Source organism: Pteropus medius, unplaced genomic scaffold (genome assembly GCF_902729225.1).
Source record: "Pteropus medius unplaced genomic scaffold, Ma_sr-lr_union100, whole genome shotgun sequence".
NCBI classification, from domain to species: Eukaryota; Metazoa; Chordata; class Mammalia; order Chiroptera; family Pteropodidae; genus Pteropus; species Pteropus medius.
In genome coordinates, this window is record NW_024340849.1 from 36,718,321 (window position 1) to 36,742,354 (window position 24,034).

At 35.6% G+C, this 24,034-nt stretch overlaps 1 protein-coding gene across 6 annotated transcripts in view; it reads left to right on the top strand.

Annotated features, from left to right (window-relative positions):
* Positions 1-24,034, top strand: part of ZNF521 (zinc finger protein 521) — a 265,922-nt gene that overhangs the window by 108,344 nt on the left and 133,544 nt on the right. For 5 of the 6 annotated variants that reach the window (XM_039844117.1, XM_039844124.1, XM_039844100.1 and 2 more), the window contains one exon: positions 2,037-5,389. In XM_039844117.1, coding sequence (XP_039700051.1) covers positions 2,477-5,389 — 2,913 coding nt within the window. In that variant the 5' untranslated portion in view covers positions 2,037-2,476. Of the gene's footprint in view, positions 1-2,036; positions 5,390-5,614; positions 8,034-24,034 lie in introns of those variants that run through there. The other variant, XM_039844109.1, reaches the window with a different exon arrangement.

Here is a 24,034-nt window from a genome sequence, read left to right on the forward strand (position 1 = left end):
ATATTTTTAAGTGAAACAACAGGATGTAATCCTAAAAGATAAATGTGAAATGTGGTAGAATTTTATCTAGAATACTGAGAAAATTTAACAAACAGTACTTTTTTCAATTAGGGGAAATATAAAACTCTGGTTTGTTTTAGCTTTGGTTGACATGGTTTTTTAAGGGGAAAGCTAGAATCATCATTGAGAGTTTTTTTTTTTAGTTTTTAAAATTGTTTTTCTATATGTTAGATGGTACGTTCATCTGCATATGTTCTTTTTAATACACCTTTAAATTTAAATCACACTCAAAATTATCAGACTGCTTCTTATTCTGGAAACATATTGGGTCATAGACTCGTATAAATGAGGCTGCAAAATCATGCGGTTTCCACCTTGTATTGCAAAGCTTTGTTGCAATGGGCAAGAATCCAGGAATAGTGTTTGGTTGTTTTCTCAGAGTTAGATGGTTGCCATCTGGCATTGATAGTGAGATGGTGTTGTCATCAGTTTCTAGATGCAGGAAAGGAATGATCCTCATCTGTTTCCTGTGGATAAGCAAGAGGTTGATAATCTAGTAAAATCTTGTTACCTTAAAGAAAGCAGACACGGAATTTGTTTACATAATGCTTGCCAGTGTCTACTTTTATGTTGATAATGTGGCTTGCTAGTGAACTTTAGCTTTGAAGAATTTAAACACTTATTTGATTATATTCTACTTGAATATTCTTAGACTATGCTAATAATATTCTAATTGGATCTATTGTTTTAATATAGTCACTATCCCCACCAGCTCCATGGTCTTTTTACTTGCCTGTATGGAAAACCTTGTTCTTTTGGAGAGTGAAAACTTTTACAATTCCTTCTGATCTTGAATGATAAATTGTTTTGAAAAGCAAAAAAGAGGCTTCCTAACCTATTTGAGGTCTTATTTTCTGCTTGGATGTTAGGAAAGCAACAGAAGTAAGAGTGCACATTTGTTAAGAACACAGTTAAAAACCCACCTAATATAAGGTAGTGTTACTTTATGGATAACTTGCTAAGGTTAGATCTGGCTTTCAGTCTTGTTTGTCTTCTCTTCGTTACTCATAAATCTTTCAGCATTTACCATAATCATTTATCACTTTTCCTGTTTCCAGTTTTTCACAAGTTGCTTTGTCTTTGCTCACCTCAAAGTGCAGGTCCTGTTTGGCTAAGGAAGTTCATGCTGCTGAAGCTTTTGCAAAAGGAAGAAATGGTGGGCCACCTTTTGAACTTTCCAAACAAAATACACTATTACAATCTGGCCCTTGTGAAACTCTCATTTTTTCTTGATCCTGACTGATCCTAGCTACATGTAATATCTAACAGTACCCTTCTAACATTTAATAACCCATTTTTCTGGCCTATAGTATTCGACTCTTTCAGTTATTGAAGAAATCCTGGTTGTCTTTCATTACACAAGACATAATTATTATTGTGTTTTCTGTCTTCTTTCATGTGCTTACTTTTTAATATTTTTTTGCAGAAAGCAATAAGTTCTGTATCAATAAGAACCCCATAAAAGATTTTGGTCTTCAGAATTTCCTTTTTATATAAAAACAAGCAAAATGCAGAGGGAATTTTTTATTAAATATTAGACATCTGGGCTGACTGCATTAATTTTAAATAATTCCTGTAATATTTCCCTTTTTCATTTGGTTCTTCAGATGATCACGTAATATGCAAATCATTTTAGAATGAATACAAAAGAAACATTAAATATATTAAAATCTGCATTTTAATAAAATTGTCAATGTGTAATATATACCTTGCTTCTAAGGAAGAATGATAAAAAGTAATGAAAGGGTAATTTAGACATAGAACTATTTAATATCTTTGTATATTTTACAGCCCAGTAAAAAGTAGATATAGAATAAAAGCTCAGGCGTAAAAGTGTTCAAGTGTTCAAATATTCTCTCCTTTTTTTTTTTCCGAATGTTTCTAGATGGTCCAATTGTATATGCTTGTTGAAATGGTAAACTTGTTCTTGAATTCTCAACTGGTAAAGTGAAATGTTCCATCTCTTCTCATTGCAGATGGGGTGGATGTTGAAGATGATCCCACTTGCTCCTGGCCAGCTTCTTCACCTTCTAGTAAGGACCAGACTTCTCCTAGCCATGGAGAAGGTTGTGATTTTGGAGAGGAAGAAGGTGGCCCTGGACTCCCATATCCATGCCAATTCTGTGACAAGTCGTTTAGCCGCCTCAGCTACCTAAAGCACCATGAACAGAGTCACAGCGACAAACTGCCTTTCAAATGCACTTATTGCAGTAGGCTGTTCAAACACAAGCGGAGCCGAGATCGCCATATCAAACTCCACACAGGGGACAAGAAGTACCACTGCAGTGAATGTGATGCTGCATTCTCCAGAAGTGATCACTTGAAGATCCACTTAAAGACTCACACGTCCAACAAGCCATATAAATGTGCCATTTGTCGCCGTGGGTTCCTGTCCTCTAGTTCTTTACACGGGCACATGCAGGTTCATGAGAGGAACAAGGACGGTTCCCAGTCTGGTTCCAGGATGGAGGACTGGAAGATGAAGGACACTCAGAAGTGCAGTCAGTGTGAGGAAGGCTTTGACTTCCCGGAAGACCTCCAGAAGCACATTGCGGAGTGCCACCCCGAATGCTCCCCAAACGAGGACCGAGCGGCCCTCCAGTGTGTCTACTGCCATGAGCTCTTTGTAGAAGAGACCTCCCTTATGAACCACATGGAGCAGATGCATGGCGGGGAGAAGAAGAATTCTTGCAGCATTTGTTCCGAGAGTTTCCACACAGTCGAGGAACTGTATAGCCACATGGATAGTCACCAGCAACCGGAGTCGTGCAATCACAGCAACAGCCCCTCCCTGGTCACAGTGGGTTACACCTCTGTGTCCAGCACGACTCCAGATTCCAACCTTTCAGTGGACAGTTCGACAATGGTGGAAGCTGCCCCGCCAATCCCAAAGAGTCGAGGGAGGAAGAGGGCTGCTCAGCAAACCCCTGATATGACTGTTGCCTCAAGTAAACAAGCAAAAGTTACCTACAGCTGTATTTACTGCAACAAGCAGTTATTTTCGAGTCTAGCGGTTCTGCAGATTCACCTGAAAACTATGCATTTAGATAAGCCAGAACAGGCCCATATTTGTCAGTATTGCTTGGAGGTGTTGCCCTCACTCTATAACCTAAATGAACATCTTAAGCAAGTGCATGAAGCTCAGGACCCAGGTCTGATTGTTTCTGCCATGCCTGCCATAGTCTACCAGTGCAACTTCTGCTCTGAAGTTGTCAACGACCTCAACACTCTTCAGGAACACATCCGATGTTCTCACGGATTTGCAAACCCTGCAGCGAAGGATAGCAATGCATTCTTTTGTCCCCATTGCTACATGGGGTTTCTCACTGACTCTTCCCTCGAAGAGCACATAAGACAGGTTCATTGCGACCTCAGTGGCTCCCGATTTGGGTCTCCAGTGCTTGGGACTCCAAAAGAACCAGTAGTAGAAGTCTATTCTTGTTCCTATTGTACGAATTCTCCAATATTCAACAGCGTTCTTAAACTGAACAAACATATCAAAGAGAATCATAAAAACATTCCCTTGGCCCTGAATTATATTCATAATGGGAAGAAATCCAGGGCCTTGAGCCCACTGTCTCCTGTGGCCATAGAGCAGACATCTCTGAAGATGATGCAGGCAGTGGGAGGTGCACCCGCACGTCCGGCAGGAGAATATATCTGTAATCAGTGTGGTGCTAAATACACGTCCCTAGACAGCTTTCAGACTCACCTAAAAACTCATCTCGACACTGTGCTTCCAAAACTGACCTGTCCTCAGTGCAACAAGGAATTCCCCAACCAAGAATCCTTGCTGAAGCACGTCACCATTCATTTTATGATCACCTCAACATATTACATCTGCGAGAGTTGTGATAAGCAGTTCACATCGGTGGATGACCTTCAGAAACACCTACTGGACATGCACACCTTTGTCTTCTTCCGCTGCACCCTCTGCCAAGAAGTTTTTGACTCAAAAGTCTCTATTCAACTCCACTTGGCTGTGAAGCACAGTAACGAAAAGAAAGTCTACAGGTGCACCTCTTGCAACTGGGACTTCCGCAATGAGACTGACTTGCAGCTCCATGTGAAACACAACCACCTGGAGAATCAAGGGAAGGTACACAAGTGCATTTTCTGTGGTGAGTCTTTTGGCACCGAGGTGGAGCTTCAGTGCCACATCACCACTCACAGCAAGAAGTACAACTGCAAGTTCTGCAGCAAAGCCTTCCACGCGATCATTTTGCTGGAGAAACACCTGCGGGAAAAGCATTGCGTGTTTGAAACCAAGACTCCCAACTGTGGAACAAACGGAGCTTCCGAGCAAGTGCAGAAGGAGGAGGTGGAGCTGCAGACCTTGCTGGCCAATAGCCAGGAGTCCCACAACAGTCACGATGGGAGCGAAGAAGATGTGGATACCTCGGAGCCGATGTACGGGTGTGACATTTGTGGGGCCGCCTACACCATGGAAACTCTGCTGCAGAACCATCAGCTCCGAGATCACAACATCAGACCCGGAGAGAGTGCCATCGTGAAGAAGAAAGCTGAGCTCATTAAAGGGAATTACAAGTGCAACGTGTGCTCGCGAACCTTCTTCTCTGAAAATGGCCTCCGTGAACACATGCAGACGCACTTAGGCCCTGTCAAACACTACATGTGCCCTATCTGTGGAGAGCGGTTTCCCTCCCTCTTAACACTTACTGAACACAAAGTCACACATAGTAAGAGTCTCGATACTGGAAACTGCCGGATTTGCAAGATGCCTCTCCAGAGTGAGGAGGAGTTTTTAGAGCATTGCCAAATGCATCCTGACTTGAGGAATTCCCTGACGGGATTTCGCTGCGTGGTCTGCATGCAGACAGTGACCTCTACCTTAGAACTCAAAATTCATGGGACATTCCATATGCAAAAAACAGGGAATGGGTCCGCAGTCCAGACCACGGGGCGTGGCCAACACGTCCAGAAACTGTACAAGTGCGCATCTTGCCTGAAAGAATTCCGTTCCAAGCAAGACCTGGTGAAACTTGACATCAATGGCCTGCCATATGGTCTGTGTGCTGGCTGTGTGAATCTCACTAAGAGCAGTAGCCCAGGCATCAACATCGCTCCCGGCACAAATAGACCAGGCTTGGGCCAGAATGAGAGTCTGAGTGCCATTGAGGGTAAAGGCAAGGCAGGGGGACTGAAGACTCGCTGCTCTAGCTGCAACGTTAAGTTTGAGTCTGAAAGTGAACTACAGAACCACATCCAAACGGTCCACCGAGAGCTCGTGCCAGATAGCAACAGCACACAGTTGAAAACTCCACAAGTCTCGCCAATGCCCAGAATCAGTCCCTCCCAGTCAGATGAGGTAACTTGCCTTTTTAATGTTTGCTATTTAACCTCCTCCAGAAACTGTCCCCACTTTATGTTTACACTTTCCTCAGCTTTATTTATTGTCATGTGCCAGGAGAAGCTTAGATTGAAGTGCAGTGTGTTTTTCCCCCCATAGCCATTAGCTAGCAATTACTTGCTTCTTGATAAGCAGCATTTTGGCTTGAATGGTGCAAAATAGGACTAATTCCAGTCTCCCTAGGATATTGTCTTCTCTGTGACTGAAGAGATCAGCGCTCATGCCAACACCACTGAGATCTGGAATCTCAGCATAGCTTCACCGCAAGTTGAAATCCCCAGCTATGACTTGTGTGTATGGTAGAGAGATAATGACATAAAAGTAAGATACTGTTAGCTAACATGCTGGCGTAGAGTAAATTAAAAAGAATGTATATATTTGTGGATAACTAATTGGGTAGAGGTGGCTTTTAAATACCATGTTGTCAACACTCACTGTTTTTCTTTGTCTTCTGGGTAACGAGGACAATATTTTTTCACAACAGGATTTTTTAAAACCTGCTACGTTTATTAAGCACTACATGCCCAGTATTCCTTTTAAAGGCACTGTCCCTGCATCTTCACTCTCTCTCTGGGCTTGGGTTTCAAAATCAATGTGGATTTTTTTTCCCCTCAGTTTAAGAGTTGTTTCATGTTTTCTTTGCTACAATGAATACAAAAAAACAGGTTCATTTACAATGAACTAATTCTACAACTCCTCTTTCTCTGAAGCTGAGCGGAGGATGGCTCATTTTATTATAATTTCTTTATGCTTTATCACCTGGTTTCTAATAGCTCTTTTCACTTCCCTACCTGCCCCTATCTGGAGATCCATCCAAATGAAAACCCCAGGGAGATCCATCTCCCTTCAGTTTGGGGTCACTGCATTTTCCTTATCTTGTCTTTGCACTCATACCCTCTTGGAGGCCCCCCTGCAATTCACTGCAGATAGCCATCAGTCAACTGGTAGGGGAGAGCTGAGAAGACTAATACAGAATCCATCCTCATGAAATGTGGCATCTGTATGACAGGCAAAGTCTCAGACTTTGAAGCTGCTTTCCCTTCTCTCCTCCTCAAGTAAATTTGCACCTTTTTCTCATTTAAAGAAATGAAATCCTTTTGAACTGATGAGGACAGCTGGAAGAACATAGTTTTGATGATAGTTCATAGCTCATGTGTTAGATCAAATAGTTTCTTTTGAAATAAACATTGGTAGTTGTAATCATGAAATGATTTTTTTTCCAACTTTTAATTTCAAAAATTTTTATACTTATAAAAAATGAACATGTGTGTGTGTTTGTGCATCTATATATCACAGATTTACCAGATATGAATATTTTGTCACATTTCTCTCTCATTGCAATTGTTTTTATAAAAGAGCCACATGAAAGTAAGTTGCAGATATATCTTCTATGAATAAGAACATTTTTCTAGTTAACCATAATGTCATTAGCCAAGGCAATTAACTAAGTCGGCTAAGGAAATTAAATAAATTAATACTATCATCTATGAGAAGTCCATAGTCAGACTTTTCCAATTATCTCTCAGATGTTTAATTTTTTAAAATGCATTTGAACAAGAATTCTTTCAAAACATTGATGCAGAAAACTGCTCTTTTAAAAAAATTTGCTATGCTTAACGTATAGAGTTTTTATGTTAAAATACTATATAAACATGATTTAAGATGAGTGTGTGTATGTGTGTGATTGTGATTGTGACTGTGATGGTATCTATGCATTTAAATTAAGCAAAACCAAGCTCTTGTTTCTTTAGTCAATTGTTTATGGAAAGGCACATGCCAGTTTTTGCTTATCTGTTCATGGTTTATATTTTCTGATATTTCTAGATTGTTTTATATGTTATATATCATTAGAAGTGAGAAATTTTAAAGATGAAGGAAGACATTTGAATAGTCTGTACACATTAATTTGGTTAGAGTCGATTAAGAGTATTAACCTTTAAGGGATGGTCAAGTTTTAATTATACATAAAATCCGAATGATAATTATAAAGTTTAACTACATACTGCACATCCATAGAATAATATATAAAGCATTTTTAAAGTACTTTTTAATTTTAAGTGTTTTTAAAACAGTTACTGAGGGTAAAAAAAAAAAAAAGTCTCTGTACGCAACATTTCTCCTTATTCAAACTAATTAATAAGAGCTTGTAGCAATGCCCTTAATTTACCAGATAGTAGGATTCAACCATACATATTTCATTTGTGCTTCAAAAATTCACTAATTCATTCAAATTTTTCATCACCGTTACCATTTTTTTCATTATACTTTTGTCATGAAATTTTATGTGCCCATTTTCTTTCTGATACTCTCTATAGTTAAAAATGTACAATAGACCATATTATTTGGACTGACATAAAATGTTATTTAAACATATGTAAAGTTATACAAAAAGAAGCCTAAAATAATGTGTCAGTAAGAAAAAGACATATAATAACTATTAATTTATTCTCATTCTTTGTTAGCCAAATGAAGCTTCTGTGACTTCTCATTATTAGGACTATGTAATTTTTTTCACCAGTGTAGGTAAAAGAAAAGTTACTATGTTAAATCTTTGCCAAGAGACAGGTATGCCGTATGGGAATAAATTTTATCACAAAAAGAAGTATGACGTGTGTGTCTATTGACTTAGATGTGTTAGGTAAGAATCGAAGTTCTTAGTGATATAGGTGATATTTTCATCTCTTCTTCTTGCTGAGGATTGAGACTTCTGAAGAGAAAAGAAGACCACAGGAGATAATGAAACCCGGATGCATAGATTTTGTCAAGAACAAGATTAGATTTTTTTGGACTATGATTTATGATCACACGTGTGTATTGGTAGACACTGGAATGCATCTTTCAAAGACCAAAAAGTATGTTATTTGGTCGAGACTAGATTGCCTATGTAAAATGATTTAGATATAATCTAGGGAAGAGTAAGTACTATATAAACCCATACAATTCAAGAGATGGCTGAAAGACGAGGCACATGACACTTAAAGAAGAATAACATTAGGTAGCTGTCACGTAATGAGGGATTTGGAATCGAAGACATAAGATCTGAGTTTGAACCGTATTTCTTCTGCATAATACTTTCTGAATTTGTGAAAAACGTTTCTTTGTGCCCAAGTCCTATGATTGTTAATCCACATTTGCTATGAAGACTTTGTTTTGGATAAAATCTTGAGGGAAACCTATTCATTTTCCTTTGCCCCTCAAATGTTGAGTATGTTATAAATTTGTACATAACATACAATGATTAATAATCGTAGAGATAATATGAGACAGGAAGAACACTGGCCATCTAGCTTTTCCACATACGAAGAACCTTGCAAGAGTTACTGACATTTACTATGTGTTGTATAAATGCTAGATTATTTTCTGGAGTTCAATAACACTGGCCTGCCTCTCTGGTTAGGTGTTGCCTCATCTGGACCTCAGAATGTTGTCTCATGATGATATTGGAAGCTGTTTCTCCAGGAACCTACCTAGCCAGGTTTTTCTGAGGAAATATTTACTCGCATTTTAATTTACACCATCCCTACAAGTTAATTGAAGTTGCTCTTGCAGCGGTTACCAGTGATATTCATATTGCTGGATGCACGTACAGTGCCACAGAAACAGAACTAGCAGGGACAGTGGAGATCATCTGATTAAGCTACCTTGTTTTACAGACAACAAAACAGGCTCAGGTAAATTGAAATCTAAGATGACACAGTAAGTGGTAGACAAGAAGCTCTGAGGATCCAGGTCTCTAAGTTTAGGTTCTAGCTCTTCATAATTCCACTGGCACTTTCCTCCAGCTAAAGTCTCCTTTTAATAAAATCCTCTTGTTATTGGTGTCTTATGTTCCCTTATCACTCACTTCCTCCACCCACAGCAAGGGATCTGCTTCCATCACTTTACTGCAACTGATTTCTTTAAGGTCTCTACTGACCTAATTGACTGATGCAGTGCCTTCTTTTTAAAAGAGAACTTAGTTTACTAACTACTTATCACCATTGGCTATTACCTCTTTACTGAACCTCTGTCTTTTCTCCTGGTTATAATCATATCTTTTTGAATGTTCCATAGCCTTTTCCTTCCTCTGCCTACTCCTATAAGTTACATCCACATTGCCACTTATTCTGATTCCCCTTACCACATTTTAAGTTTAATCTCTGGTTATCTTTCACTAAACTACTGAAGCATCCTCCTAATTGTTCCCTAGGACTCTAGTCTTATCATTTTGAATCCACCTCCACATAGCTGCCAGAGCAATCTATCTTAAATCCAAATCTGAATAGCATGACCCTCCCTATTTGAAACATTTTAAGTGATCTGCACCTCCATCTCTATCAGATGACCTAATAATTCTAAAGATAAATTTGAGACTCTTCAGGTTCTGGCCCCTGATAAATTTTTCCCTTCTTTCCTTACACCATATTCTGTAGTCAGAAGTACTTTAATTAATCCACACAGGACATAGTGACTCTGTGTCTCACTAAGCCTGTCCTGTCACTTTTACCCCAATAATCTGTCTACTCCTAACTGCCCTCTATCTTCCAACAGGCTGTCCAACTTTCCCTTCTTTTGGAGATCAGCTACTCTAGAAAGGTTCCCACCATAAACTCTAAATTCCCACCATAAACGTCACTCTTCCCTTTGAATGCCCTATGTATACAATATGTCATAAATATTATATAAAAACTTTCATTGTTTCATAATTATCTCTTTACAATTCTCTTTTATTCCCATGAATTCTTTGGGGCAAGAATTTACTCAATCTCATATTCCTAAATACCTGTGATAATGCTTTTGTGGATGGGTGTCATGGAGCTGTGCCTGGCTGGTGGTCCAGAGCCTTTTTTCCATACATGGCAGCATGGCAGGACAGCTGGCCATCTTTCTCTTTTCATACAAGACACTTGACACAGTGACTGGAACCTAGAAGGTGTTGAATAAATGTGTGTTATTCTTCCGAGTGTGTTAACTATGGGATCACTATTCATACTTTTGCTACATTTGGACTCAAATGCTATTTCATTGTCATTGAAATTTTGTCATAGATATGGTGAACACATAATAGTCTGCTATTATTATCCCACTTAATGTCAAGATCTGCTTTCCCAAGGAAGTTGTAATTGCTCCTACCAAGATTGTCAGTGGTCTCCAGGTTTCCAAAGAAAGCCTTTCTGTCTTCATCATGTCTACAGCACTAGGCAGAGTGGACAGCCCTTTCCCTGACATGCACTTCTCTGACTTCATGGTACTCCCTCTTACTTTTCTTTTTGCTTCTGCCTTATGAGGTATTTTCCCTCCTTCGCCTGTTCTGAAAGTACAGGAATTCTTCGAAGCTCATCCTTGGCCCTCTTTTTCTTCTCTGTCTACTCTCTCCGCAGGCAACTCATCTATTCACATGGCTGTAACTATTTCTATGCAATAATTCTAAAATTTATATTTCTAGCCTAGCTATCCTTTTTGTTCCAGGTTGAGTTACCATTTGTATCTCTTAGATTTCTGAAGCGTAATATATATGAACTAAGATCTTGATTCCCTCTCCTGATGTCTATGTTTTTTCCTAGACTTCCATCATTTTTGTAAAGGGAACCACCCAACACCCAGTTATTCAAGCAAGAAACCTGGGAATCATTCCTGATTCCTGCCTTTCCCTCACTTCCCAAATCTAATCTTTTAATAAGTACTTTAATTCCACCTCCAATAAGTCTCGCATTCACTTCTTTCTATTCACTTCTTCCCATCCCCAAAGCTATCATTGTGGTCTACACCAGAATCATTTATTTTCTGGATACTGAAGTAGCTTTCTACTGGATCCCATTCCTTCATCTTCTGCCTGCTTCTAATTCATTCTTCATGGTACAGTTGGATGGAAACTTGTAGACATGTACATTACATGAAGTCACTTAAAATTCTTCAGTAGCTTCCCATTTGACTGAAATAAAATCCTAACCTTTCATCAGTTTATGAGGCTATGCACAGAGTGGCTGTGGCTGGCTGCTCTCACCTTGTCCAGGGTGGCTCTTCCGCATGCACTGCGCCTAGCCTCCCGGCCTCCTGGCCTCCAGGTCTCTTGAGCGAGGTCAGCTTCCAAGCCTTCACACATGCAGCTTTCTCACCTGGGTGGCTGCTCCTTCAAACCAGCCTCTCTGCACCACTGGCTCTTTCTCATCTGTCAGACAGGCCTTCTCTGGAAATCTTATTGCAGTTTTTCTCTTTAGGATTTTATTTAAAAGTTGTCCTTATTTGTTTACTTGTTTATTTCCTTCCACTTTCTCATCTCTGAACACCCAACGTACTTATAATGGCTCAGTAAATATTAATTGATTAGATGAACATAGTATAAGTATTTCAAAGTGACGAAAATAGTGTATATTCTGTCTTTGGGTGTATATGCAGGTACATCTAGTAACTAATACATAGAGCTATAGATGTTTACCCAAAAGTAGATAGATGCTTGTTAGATTTCATCTAAAAATATTAAAATAAGCTACGAGCTTTCAAGTGTCTAACAAGTCAAAAGTCATCTTCAATATGCAGTTCTATTTTAAGTGTGTTAAAGCCAATAGTCTTCATGGTTCTTGTACTGAAAATGGAAATGGATATGGTGCCCATTCAGAACCTACTCAAGTTCTGTTTTGTTTTGTATGATAAAAGTTTCCATGTGAGATTGAAAAAATCTTTAAAGTTTTATATTTCAAATTGCTGATACTAAGTTTTGCTGAGTTATAAAAGCAATAATGAGTTACGTTCCCTTCTAAATAAACAATATTTTCAAATTAAGTAGAAAATTTATATGATCAAATAAATTTGTAAGATTCAAGATGTTCTTGAAATAGACTGAATTGCTTTGCCAAGTTTAGTCTACTTTCAGATTTATTGTTGTTGTGTTCAATATTGGCTTGGCATCTACAATGTACTAGAACAGGGAGTTAATGACCCCTGGCATAAATATCAGGGTGTGGAACATGGAACCAGCTGCCTTGTATTCATTCTTTGTCCCTAGTTCCATGCTTACTTAGTATTGATCCTTGCCCCACACATTCAGTTTGCTGCCACTGCCATCCCTAGATTTTCTGTACTTCTTTCTAGTTCTGGATGTTTTGCTGATGCTTCGCACATGGTTAGAGTGTCATTTTAGAACATATGGAATTCAAAAATAAGAATGTTTTTGTATACAACCATGAATCTTGAATTGCACATGGTATTTGTCCTTTGAGTACTGGGCCAAAAATGTTTGGAATCATTCTGTGTAAGGGTAGAATTCTATTTAGGCATTTTACATTGTGGCTGAAAATGTGTTGAAGTAAAGATTAATAAATATCTACTCAAGATGATTTTGAATGATGAAAGAAAATTGAAAACTTTCTAGATCTTTTATTCCTGTATTGTTCCACTCCCCACGTAATATAGATGTAGTTTTCTATTAGATGTATTTTGTATTCCTAGATTAACAGCCTAGATATGTGAACCTTGCTAAAGCCCTTTAAAAAGCCAAAATAGCCTGTTTTCTTATTTACATACATTTTTTTTCCAACTTTCAACATCTTTTTAAAATCCCAGTGTTAGATTTTCAGCTACCTATTTGACGTTAGCAGTTGGACATTCTGCTAGCCCTTTGAACAAATAAAATCATAATTTATCTTTTTCTCCAATTTTTGTCAGTGTTCCATCTTTCTCCTAGTTATTCTTGTCTGGAACTTTGTTTGGATCTCTTGTATCTTATTCTCCTAACCTTTAGGGTCAATCACTCTCCAGGTATTTTCTCTTCTATTCACATCTAACGCATCCTCTCTCCAGGCCAAGTCTTGTCACTATAGACTAACTGGTCTCCTTTACTTTCTTCTTCTCTTAAAGCAAGGAAATAGAACATAATACTTCTCATAAATATGTAATATACTATGCAATTCATATCATAAAGAGATTGAATTGCAGATGAAATCCTGTAAAAATTTCCATATCAAGGCAAGGTATACACATATGTAAAATTTCATCAAGCAACACACTTAAGATTATTGTTGCAGTAAGAATGTTATTTCTCACATTTAAAAATTTAGGTTCACACAGATCACATGCTGTGACCATAATACAAATACGTTATAAATGAAAAATATCTTTTTTAAAAAAAACCTCATAAACTTTAAAATTGAAACCACACCTAGAACAAGGAGGGCATAAAAATAGAAATTAAAAATACTTGCAACTTAAAGATAACTATATTTCAAAACCTCTGAGATATAAATAAAGCAGTACTTAAAGGGGAGACTATTAGAACATAAAAATACATATTAGAACATAAAAAAAGGCATAACGTCAATGAGCAAACTGTTCAACTAAGGACATTAGGAACAGAACAACAAAACAAACCCATAAAAAAGTAGAAGGGAAGAAAGTAATAAAACTAAGAGCAGAAAGTAATGAAATAGAAAACAATAAGGAGGCCAACAAAAGAAAAAGTTGATTTTTTGAAAAGAATAACAAAATTCACAAGCTTCTGGTGATAAGTTAAAAAATAAAAAATGTTAATAATGGAAGGAGACTCATAACTTCACATGAACAGAAGTTAAAAGATAGTAAGAGAACAACTCCACATATCAGAATGACTAAAATAATGTATGCAAAAATTATTTTTGCAAGAATGAAGAGCAATTGGAACTCTACTAGTAGGAGTATAATTTTGTACAATTGCTTTAAAAAAAACTTGGGCAGTATATACTAAAGTTTAGTATTAGCCTACTCTATGACCCGTCAATTCCACTCCTTAATCTATGTATAAGAGAAATGAGTGCATGTGTTTACAAGTTTTGAACAAGAATATTTATAATTGCTTTTGCGCATGAACTTCAAGATAAAGACAATCAAAATGTTTAAGTACATTCATATAAAGATATGAATTCATTCCATTCATATAGTGGAGTGCTATATAGCAGTAAAGAAGAATGAATAACTACTATATACCAACCTGGATGACTCATATACAAAATGTAAAAAAGGAACCAGACACGACTCTATTTATATAAAGTTTAAAAATAAGCAACACTGATCAAAGTCAGACTAGTTACCTTTGGATGGTATCAGCTAGGAATGGGCAAAAGGGATTCTTCCACGTGCCAGAAAAGTTCCATATCTCGATCTATGTGGTGGTTACACTGGTATATACGTATGTAAAATTTCATCAAGCAATACACTTATGATTACAGCAGTTTATGATTTGTGTGTTATTTCTCAATTACAATTTTACAAAAAAAACAAGAGTAAGAAAATATTATGAATAACTTTATGCTAATAGCTGGAAAATTTTTATTATATGAAAATAGTCTTAGCATAGTATGTTACCAAAGCTGATTCAAGAAAAAAAGTAGAATGATTTCATAGACATTAAAGAGTTTAATAAATTGTTAAAAATCTTCCCACAAAAATTACCAGAACATATACATAATTCCAAAGCTATGACAGAAAATACAAAAAGAGTGACCACTCCATTTAATGAGACCAGTGTAATCTTGATATCAAAACCAGACAATGATAGTAAGAGAAAAAGTTTGGCCAACTTTACTCATGATTTTACATTTAAAAATTTTAAACAAAATTCACTATGTTAAAAAAAGATATTATACTATGATTAAAATAGTTTTAACACAAGAATGCAAAGTGGACTCAATCTCAGGAAATCGGTTAATTATATTTACCATATTAACACTTTAAAGGAGATCAATTATATGTTTATCTCAAGTTGCAGAAAAAATTAGATTCAACATACTTTTATGATTAAAAGAAGAAAAAACTACAACATGAGGAATAGGTGGGAATTCTCTTACTCTGAAAGAGACTATTTAAAATATTATCTTCAGCAATCATAAAAATTAGCAAAAAAAAAATTTAATGCAATTATATATAATAAGATTACTAAGAAGGCCTCTGGTTGATATAACCAACAATGTAAGATAAAAATTTAAGTATTAAAAAAAAGTAACACTAAATTTGAATAGAAACAAACTGTCATTTGGAAGTCTTTTGTTTTTATATAGAACAATAAGAATGTAAAGATGTGATGAATAAAGCTTTAGCAAAGTTGCTTGTTACCAAATCAATTAACATGTCAATTAGATTTTTATTCAGCAAAAAAAAGTTAGAAAGCATAAATTTTAAAACAATCCCATTTATAATGCACACAAAAAAATCTTATAAGATGTATAAGACATTTATGGAGAAAATGATAAAACACTATTGAAAGATATTTCGAAAGACCTGAATAAGTGATCAGATATAACTTGTTCATGGATAAGAACACTCAAGACTATAAAGTTGTCAGTTATGCCTAATTTGATCTATAAATTCATAGCCACTCAATGAAAATTTCAACAGGTTTTTAAATCTATTTTTGTAACTTAAGATATGTATAAAAGAATGAAAGGTCAAAGATCTCCTTGAAGGAAAAAATAGGCAGTGGAAGATTTGTCCTATTATGTAATCCATTTATAATAAATATGCAATGATTAGGATGATGTGGTATTAGTCTGCAGAACAAAAAAGATGCTCTTAGAGATAGCAAATATACAAAAACTCAATACAGAATAGACTGTCTTTGCATATAAATGAGGGAATAGGGTATTCATTATCCATATAAAAAATGAAATTGAATCCCAAATCACTTGTATGAAATGTATATAAAATGTCCAAAGCCATAATTTTTTAAAAAAATATATTTTTCTTTTCAAAAAAAGAATATTTTTATGACCTTAGATTAGGGAGCAATTTCTCAAATAAGACCCAGACAATAAAAATCACAAATAAAATGATTAATATGTTCATCTACATTAAAAACAATAACTTATGTTTACCAAACGTTACCATAAAGTGAGCAAAAATAAAAGCTACAAGATGATAAAACATATATATAACATATCTGGAAAAGTTATTAGTTTTCTAACATGTAGCAAATCAATCAATAAGAAAACAAACCACCAAATAAGAAAATGGGAAATTAGCATGAACAAACATTTCACAAACAGGAAACATAAAGGTCCAGTAAATATCTGAAAATATTTATCCTCAGTAATACAAGAAATGCAAATTTAGACAAGAGTAATGGATTGCCTGGGAAGACCACATAGGAAGCTAAGGTGGGCACACAGGTATTTAATAGGTACTCTTTATATATTACCTATGTTGTAAGTACTCTTTGTAAGCATTTAATATTTAACATAAAAGCAAAAATATTCAGAACCATAAGTATCTCTTGTCATAAACAAGATAAATACAAAACTAATATAATGTTTTAAAAATTCTAGCTTTATACTCATACCTTATATTCACAAAGGTTTGTGAGCCTGAAACCTGTTGTTTTATTATTAAAAGTAAAATTTTCAAATGTTGTAGCAGTATTAAAAACATACTAGCATCTCAGTGAGACTTTTTTCCTCTGTATAATTAGAAGGAACAGTATCTATGCATTATGGGTAAGGCACATATCTCACACTTTGAGAAACATTAGCCTATAGCATTAGCTGTTTATTCCTTGCCTGGCACTTCAATTTAAGATAACAGATTTATTAAAGTCCTGCTATGTACAATGCATTAGGCTATCAGATTTGTAAAGAGGATGGGCATAGTTATTTGAATATATATCTTTCTCCCCAGTATCGCCCCCTGAGGGCTTACTGTTTACTAGGGAAAAATTAATACATAACAATAAATAGAATATAAAGCAGACGGGAATATGTGCTATAATAGATATACTAGTACTAAAGTGTTTCAGGAGACACAGGAAATGAATGGGCAGAGTTAGCTTTGCAGATGTCTGTGTGAAGAGCAAACAAATTGGAGTGAGCTTCCAAAGCAAAAGTCCTGAGGCGGGAGCATGCTGGGCTGGGCTAGGGCTGGGGCCAGCGAGACTGCAGCAAAGAGAGCTAGAGAGATGGGACAAGGCAGGTGTCCTCCAGGTTTCTCAGGAGAATTCCTGACACATCGTAAGTTCTTAGTCAATATTTGTAAATAATTGAAACCTGGTGATTAAAACAAATGGGAAAAGAAATAAAACATTTCTCTGAAAACTAAATAGTGATACAGTTTCTTAGAACTGCACATAAATAGAACATAAGACTCCTCATAAGTATGTAATATACTATGCAATTTACATCATAAAGACATTGAGTGGCAGGTGAAATGAAATCCTGTAAAAATTCCCATCTCAAGGTAAAAAAATTATTTTGTTGAATTAAACATTGTGTGATGTAGGCAAGCCTTTAACTGAGTCTGAAAAGTTTTGTTATATAGAGGCTGCTTTTATGGGTATGAGGTGTTTAAGTATATGCAGCATAACATAGAAGAAAACATTTTACTTAACAACAACAAAAAAAATGAGTTCAAGTAATTGTTGACAGAGCCATCTGTGTGATCTTAACTAGTTCTTTCTAAGCTTCAGTTTCTTCATGGCTAGAATGAGCATAATCCATACACTGCCTAATTTATAGGGCTATTGTGAAGAGCAAATGATATGTGCATATATGAAAATTCTTGATAAACAGGAGGCACCCTACAAATGTTGTCTATGGTATGTTATTTATATGACATCTGTGTGTAAGTCTACACATATCCCTATGTGTACATTCACATAATTACATATATAGTTTTTCAATTAATTTATTATAATCTCGAATAACTTTAATGCGAGAATAGTGGATTATTCAGTCAGAATGCATCTAAGTAAGTCATCATACTTCCACAAAGTTAATGAAATAGAAAAGCATAATCAAATATTAAAACAAACCTAGACGCAATGAAAACCGAGGAATGAAGAGTATAACAACCACAAAAATAAAAATGTTACTTCATTTGCTTTAAGGTCACAGATAGTGTCAGGGAACAATAAATATAAGAGGTAAGAAAACATAAATAGATGAGTGTATATGTAGGAAAAGTAATTATAGAGAGGAAATGGAAAATGTTCACTAGTATTGGATTGAAACATATCATGGAGAACGGGAGCAAAAAAAAATCTTGGGGAAATAATATTTTAAAAAATTTTAAAAAATTGTAAATGAAAACTCTAGTAAGTGCATACCAAAATAAGACATTTTTCTTTTCTCCTAAGCTCTAGAAGCAAGTGAGCAATTTGAGAGGCCGTTACTTTTAAAGGGCTACTATTTGTTTGCCTAAAACCCACTGGATCACGTATATTTACTATTCTGGAGAAAGAAAAGTGGTAAATTTTGTTTTTATTTTTCGGCAGGATTTGTAATTTAGAATTACAAGAAGATTTAATTTGTAATTTAATCCTCGATTTAATTTTAGAATACTATGTTTTAGATATTACTAATACGTAAACGGCTGAGAGATCTTAAAAACAAAGATACACCATGATTTAGAAATCAAAGTGGCACTGATAAACCTAACTTGACAAAGTCTGATTTTAACATAATCATCTTAAGAGAAATCTAATGATTATCTTGGGTATTTTACAAGGAAGAGAGCAAAAAATGAGCTGTAATAAAAGCTCTTGATAAAGAAATGTTCAGAAATTTAGAATTTAATTATGAATAGTGACCACATGTTTAATAAAGATCATTTCTTTAAAAAAAAAAAGGTCAGAGAGGAACAGAAGAAAGAAAGGAGGGAGGGAGGTGGAAGGAATGCTAGGAGAGAGAACTAAATGACCAAATAAGATAGCTGAAAAACTGGCAAGAAGCCCTCTCAGCTTAATGTCTATACTTACTAGGATTGGAAAATTGAAGTCGTTTTGATGGAAGACAGATCCTTTTAGCACCATAATTGGGTCTGGATTATTATTATTTTATTATGCCAAATTTAAATCTTTCCAAAACAGGCATGTTACACTGTTTAGATTAATTTACATCTAGTTCATTCATTTATGCATTCATTTCAAACCTATGACAGGCATCGTGCATAGGCACTGGGCACACAATGGCAAATATATAGCTATTATTTCATTTTCTCTTGGAAAAGAATTCAACCTTTCGAAAATCAAATATACCCACAAATAGCAAACCATTAGCAAGAATAGACATAGGAATATCTCACTTGTGTAGTAAAGATATTCAACAATGAAATTCCAAAGTATCGTTTAAAAGAATGACTCATTTATCACCTGGCATTTTAAAGAACATCTAAAAGATTACAATGCTTGCCTTGCACAAATTCTATTTAAAAAAAGAGCAAATTTGATATTGTCATCCTTTTCTTAGCACTTTCCCCCTCATGTTCTCAGGGAGCAGGAGCCCAGTTGAGAAAGCGCCCCATATTTTCTCAGGTTATATTCGTGGACTTTTTCATATAGAAAATATGAGCTTTATAAGATATATTATCAATGACTATCCAGACCTTTTTCAGGTCTGTATTTTAATAGTTCTGAGATAATCTGAACCGGGACTAGAAGGTCTTATCCAGTTGTGTGATGCAGAATGTAGGGATGTTTAGTGGCAGCAATCCGGTTTCCTCCAATACATTTCTCCGAAAACATTTACTCTTGGGTATACTTATAAAAAGCCCAAATCAATTCACTTCTGTATTGTTCGCTCCTCCACAAATGCTCCCTGTCAGGCAATGTGCTTGGTACCGGAGCTGAAGAGAGAAAGAAGACATTGTTTCTTCAGTGACAGGAAACCTTGGAATGTAATGTGAATAGATGCTCTGAATATAATATAGTGAATTCTATGCTAAAAGTACACACTGAGAAATGAGAAGCCCACCCCCCCATCCCACCCCCCCGCCCCGGCAAAGGCAGCAGTTAGTAGCAAGAACTAGCAATGAAGAGGTGGCACTTAGGTGATCCTGCATTCGGTACCAAGAGGAGTCGCGATAACTTTGAAGCACAATGGAGAGCCGACCTGGCAATAGTTAGCAATTCTTTTTTATAAATGTGCTACCCCAACATATAAATGTGGGCAAATTCATGGCAGTCTGGAGTTGTAGGCTTGCTAGAACTTTCTGTGAGTCTCACGCAAGAGTACTTCATCTCCCTGGACCTCACTTTCATCGTCTATGATGAAGAAACTGAAATAGATGAATTCGTCCCTTTCAGTTTTTAAAATCCATGTTGCTCTATATAAGCTTGTCCTAAAACTTGTGAAAATATAAAGAATATGGGGGCATTTTATTCTTTTTTTTTTAAGTTATTTTTGGAATGATGAAGAATTTTAAAAATCTAAATAATTTCAGTTAAGTCAAGAGCTGAAAAGAACCCTACTATTTAAACGTTTATATACATTGTAACTGCACAGTATGTTTTATAATAGGTAAAGCCAAGGAAACTCACCTTTATCCTAAAAAGTCTTAGAGTTGAAGAGTACAGCAACAATAATAATAAACACCCACAGGGTTGTGTGGGTGTAATTGCTCACAAGCTTTGTGGAGCAGGTGGGGTTTTAGAAGCAATGCGAAGGAGAAGAAAAGGGTGGTCTGATATGCGTCAGTAGAAAAGCTGTTCGAGTAGAAGGGATACATGAGAGAAGGCAGAGCCCAAAATGAAAACAGGGAGAGAGACAAACAAGAACTGTTGGTAGTAGGAGGTCATGAGGTAAGGTATCTCAGTGGAGGTAAGAGTGGTAAAGGACAAGGTAGTTTGGACATATACAGGGTAATTGAAACTGCCAAACTTAGAATGGAGTTCGTTCCATAGATAAGACATCAAACTGCCATAGCATGAAAAGTTCCTTTGAGAGAATAGCTGGAAGGATAGATTAGGAATATAAATAAAGGAATAAATGGGCTCCACAGAAGCCTTCATCCAGAAAAGTGGGAGGAAACAAAGATTCTTATTTTACAATGAACAGGTATGAATCATTCACATACTAATTTATTGTGGATAAATAATTATGTTATAAATTGTAAAAATGCAAGATGGATAAGACAGAGCCCTCTGCCAACCTTTAAAGAGTTTACAGTTCTTGAGGGGATAAATCAGTTTTATTAAAATAATTCTGATCTAACGTATAATAAATTATAAGAAAATCAAAAGGAAACTTTTATGATTTAACATTAGATAGAACTCCTCTCTATGTTATTCTTTCGATATTTATGACAAGTCCCTAGTAAATGGTACCAGCACTCATAAAGAGTTAACAACCCTATCTACATTGTCAACTTGCTTTTAGGGCAGAAGTTATGTACTTAAGAAAATATTTCTTAATGGATTTTAAAATATTTTTCCTCCCTCACGGAACTTTCTCCAGGTTCATGGTGGGGTTGTAAACCGTGCTACCAACTTTCAGGATTGGATCTCTGTGGGCGGATGACGCAATTTAATGATGTTGCGACATATTACTTAATGTTCCTACTCCTTCATCTCTCCATCTATGTATCCCCAATATCTACCAGCCACAGCTTAGCATTTTGCCAATGGTGAGACAGAAGAGAGATTTGAACTTTTTAAGGTGAAAATAATCAGTATGTGGTTAGAATAATTGATGAGGAAATAAACCCTAATTTGATGTAAGGCAAAAATTTTGAATGCTTCCTTTCCGCCTTAGATTTATCTTTATAAAAAAAAAGTTGTTATTTAAGCTTCTATTCCCTCACTTCCAAATTCTTCGCTTTCTTGAATGATATGCATGTTTATAAAACAGTCAATATAGAAAGTTAACTAGAACCTACTATGAATCGCAAATTTCTTCAAACTAGGAACTAATAAAATATTAGAGCCAGGGTAACTAGAAACAAACTCCCTGCCCTAACTCAAAAAGAATTAGCACATGCTTGGTGATTTTTTAAATCTTTACTACAGCATCTATTTACTCGGTATTATTCAGCCTCCTCCAGTTCACTGATTTCCGGTGCTGTATAAGGTGATAGAGAAGTTTGCAGGCAGAAATGGACAGATCCTAGGTAGTACCTCTGGAATGAAGGTGATGGATGTGGGATGCCTCATTAGATTATCCATTGGACAGTCAGTAAATGAAATTTATTGACTACCTTTTATGGATAATGCTATAGAAAATTGATTTAGGTAGATTTGCTAAGGCATAGAAATAAACAGCAACTGAACTTGAAACATCTAGATGAAGATCATCTAGATGAAGATATCTTACCCGGAGGGTCTCAGTGGTTTGTGTAGTGGGCAAGAGAAGCTAAGAAGAGACACCAATATATGTCAGGAGAAAGCAGAAGAATGAGATGAATAAATAAGCTAGGAAACTTGGGCTCAAATTCAGTTTTTAATATTAGACATCAAGTTCAAGTACATAGGCAAATTTTGAGGGAAATTTGTTAGGACACAACTAATTTAAAACTTCAAAAATAAAATGAATTTTCATGAATTTCAAGGCAATAAATTCCTTCCATGAAATTTGATATAATTCATGGAAATTACTCCACTTTTACCACTGTTTTGTTCTTAATGAATTCTTGTCAGACTTTTTTTTTGCAGGCTCAATTATTTCCTGATTTTTGACTGTTTATGATACCTTTGAAGATAAACTATTTTAATGTTATTTTATCTAATATACAAAGAGAACCAAAAAAAAAAAAAGCTGAAAAAAAATGATTTGACATTTTTACCCCTCAATTTCAAAGTTAATAGTAACTTAAATTAATATGTTCATAGAGTTTGGGATTTTATTTGTAAAAATAAATGTCATTAAATATTTTTAAACACCATGTGAGGATGTGTAGAATTTGTCTAAAATTAAAAGAAAAAGTTGTAACAGTCATTTAAAAAAATCTTTTTCCAGATACTAGATTTTCTTACTAGATTTCTGTCATGTTTTTTTTCTGTCTAGTCAGTTGGCCAAAGCAATCTTCTTTAACCCTGATTCTGTTCTGAACTGCCTTCCTATTCTACCAAATACTCCTCAGATTATGAGCTATTTGCTTAGCATGTAGTAAAGCACTTTGTAACTCAGTTTTGAACTCAAGGAAATTATTTCGACTTTTAGATCTTAGATCATCTTTTTTCTCCCAGAGAGTTTTTCTTGATTTTTCTTGAGTATATTAATTTATCCCTATCCGATATGTTTTAGGTGTCTTCTCTTTGCTATCTATTGACTGGCACTTGGTCCTGAACTGCTTTGCCATGTTATTTAGGCAAAATACTTATAACACTTTAATATTTGAGTGTGTTCTTTCCACAATTCTATTGTAACTCCTTGAGTTTAGGAATCATATTGTTCAATGATTTATTTTCACACAAATTCAGAATTACTCGGAAAATGACCAAACTAAATTAGTAAAATGTTGGAAGTATTGAGTATTTGTAGAAAGCTATAGGTTTGTTATTTTCACTCATATATAATATCCATTTGCTTGCCAACAAAATACTGCCAAATAAAGGTGCTACTGATCTTAAATCCATGCTTCCTTTGTAATTAATATATTCATTCTTGGAATAGTAATGTATATTGCTATAGTCCTTGAAAACAGCCTTTTTTTCCCCTAGCGAGGTTGAATCGTTTTACATGCTCTACCTTCTTTTCCACTCCCAACCCTGTCATCAACCTGTGATAATCTTCGTGCTATTAATTTTTAAAGTTTTATTTAGTAAATATTGTTTACCCTTTATTAATAGTCATAAAATCTAAATTAATGGATTCTAGTTTAAAGAAATTTGAATATGATTTCAAAATCCACATAAAGGAGTAAGAACTAATCTTTGACAAGTAATGATACTGTGCC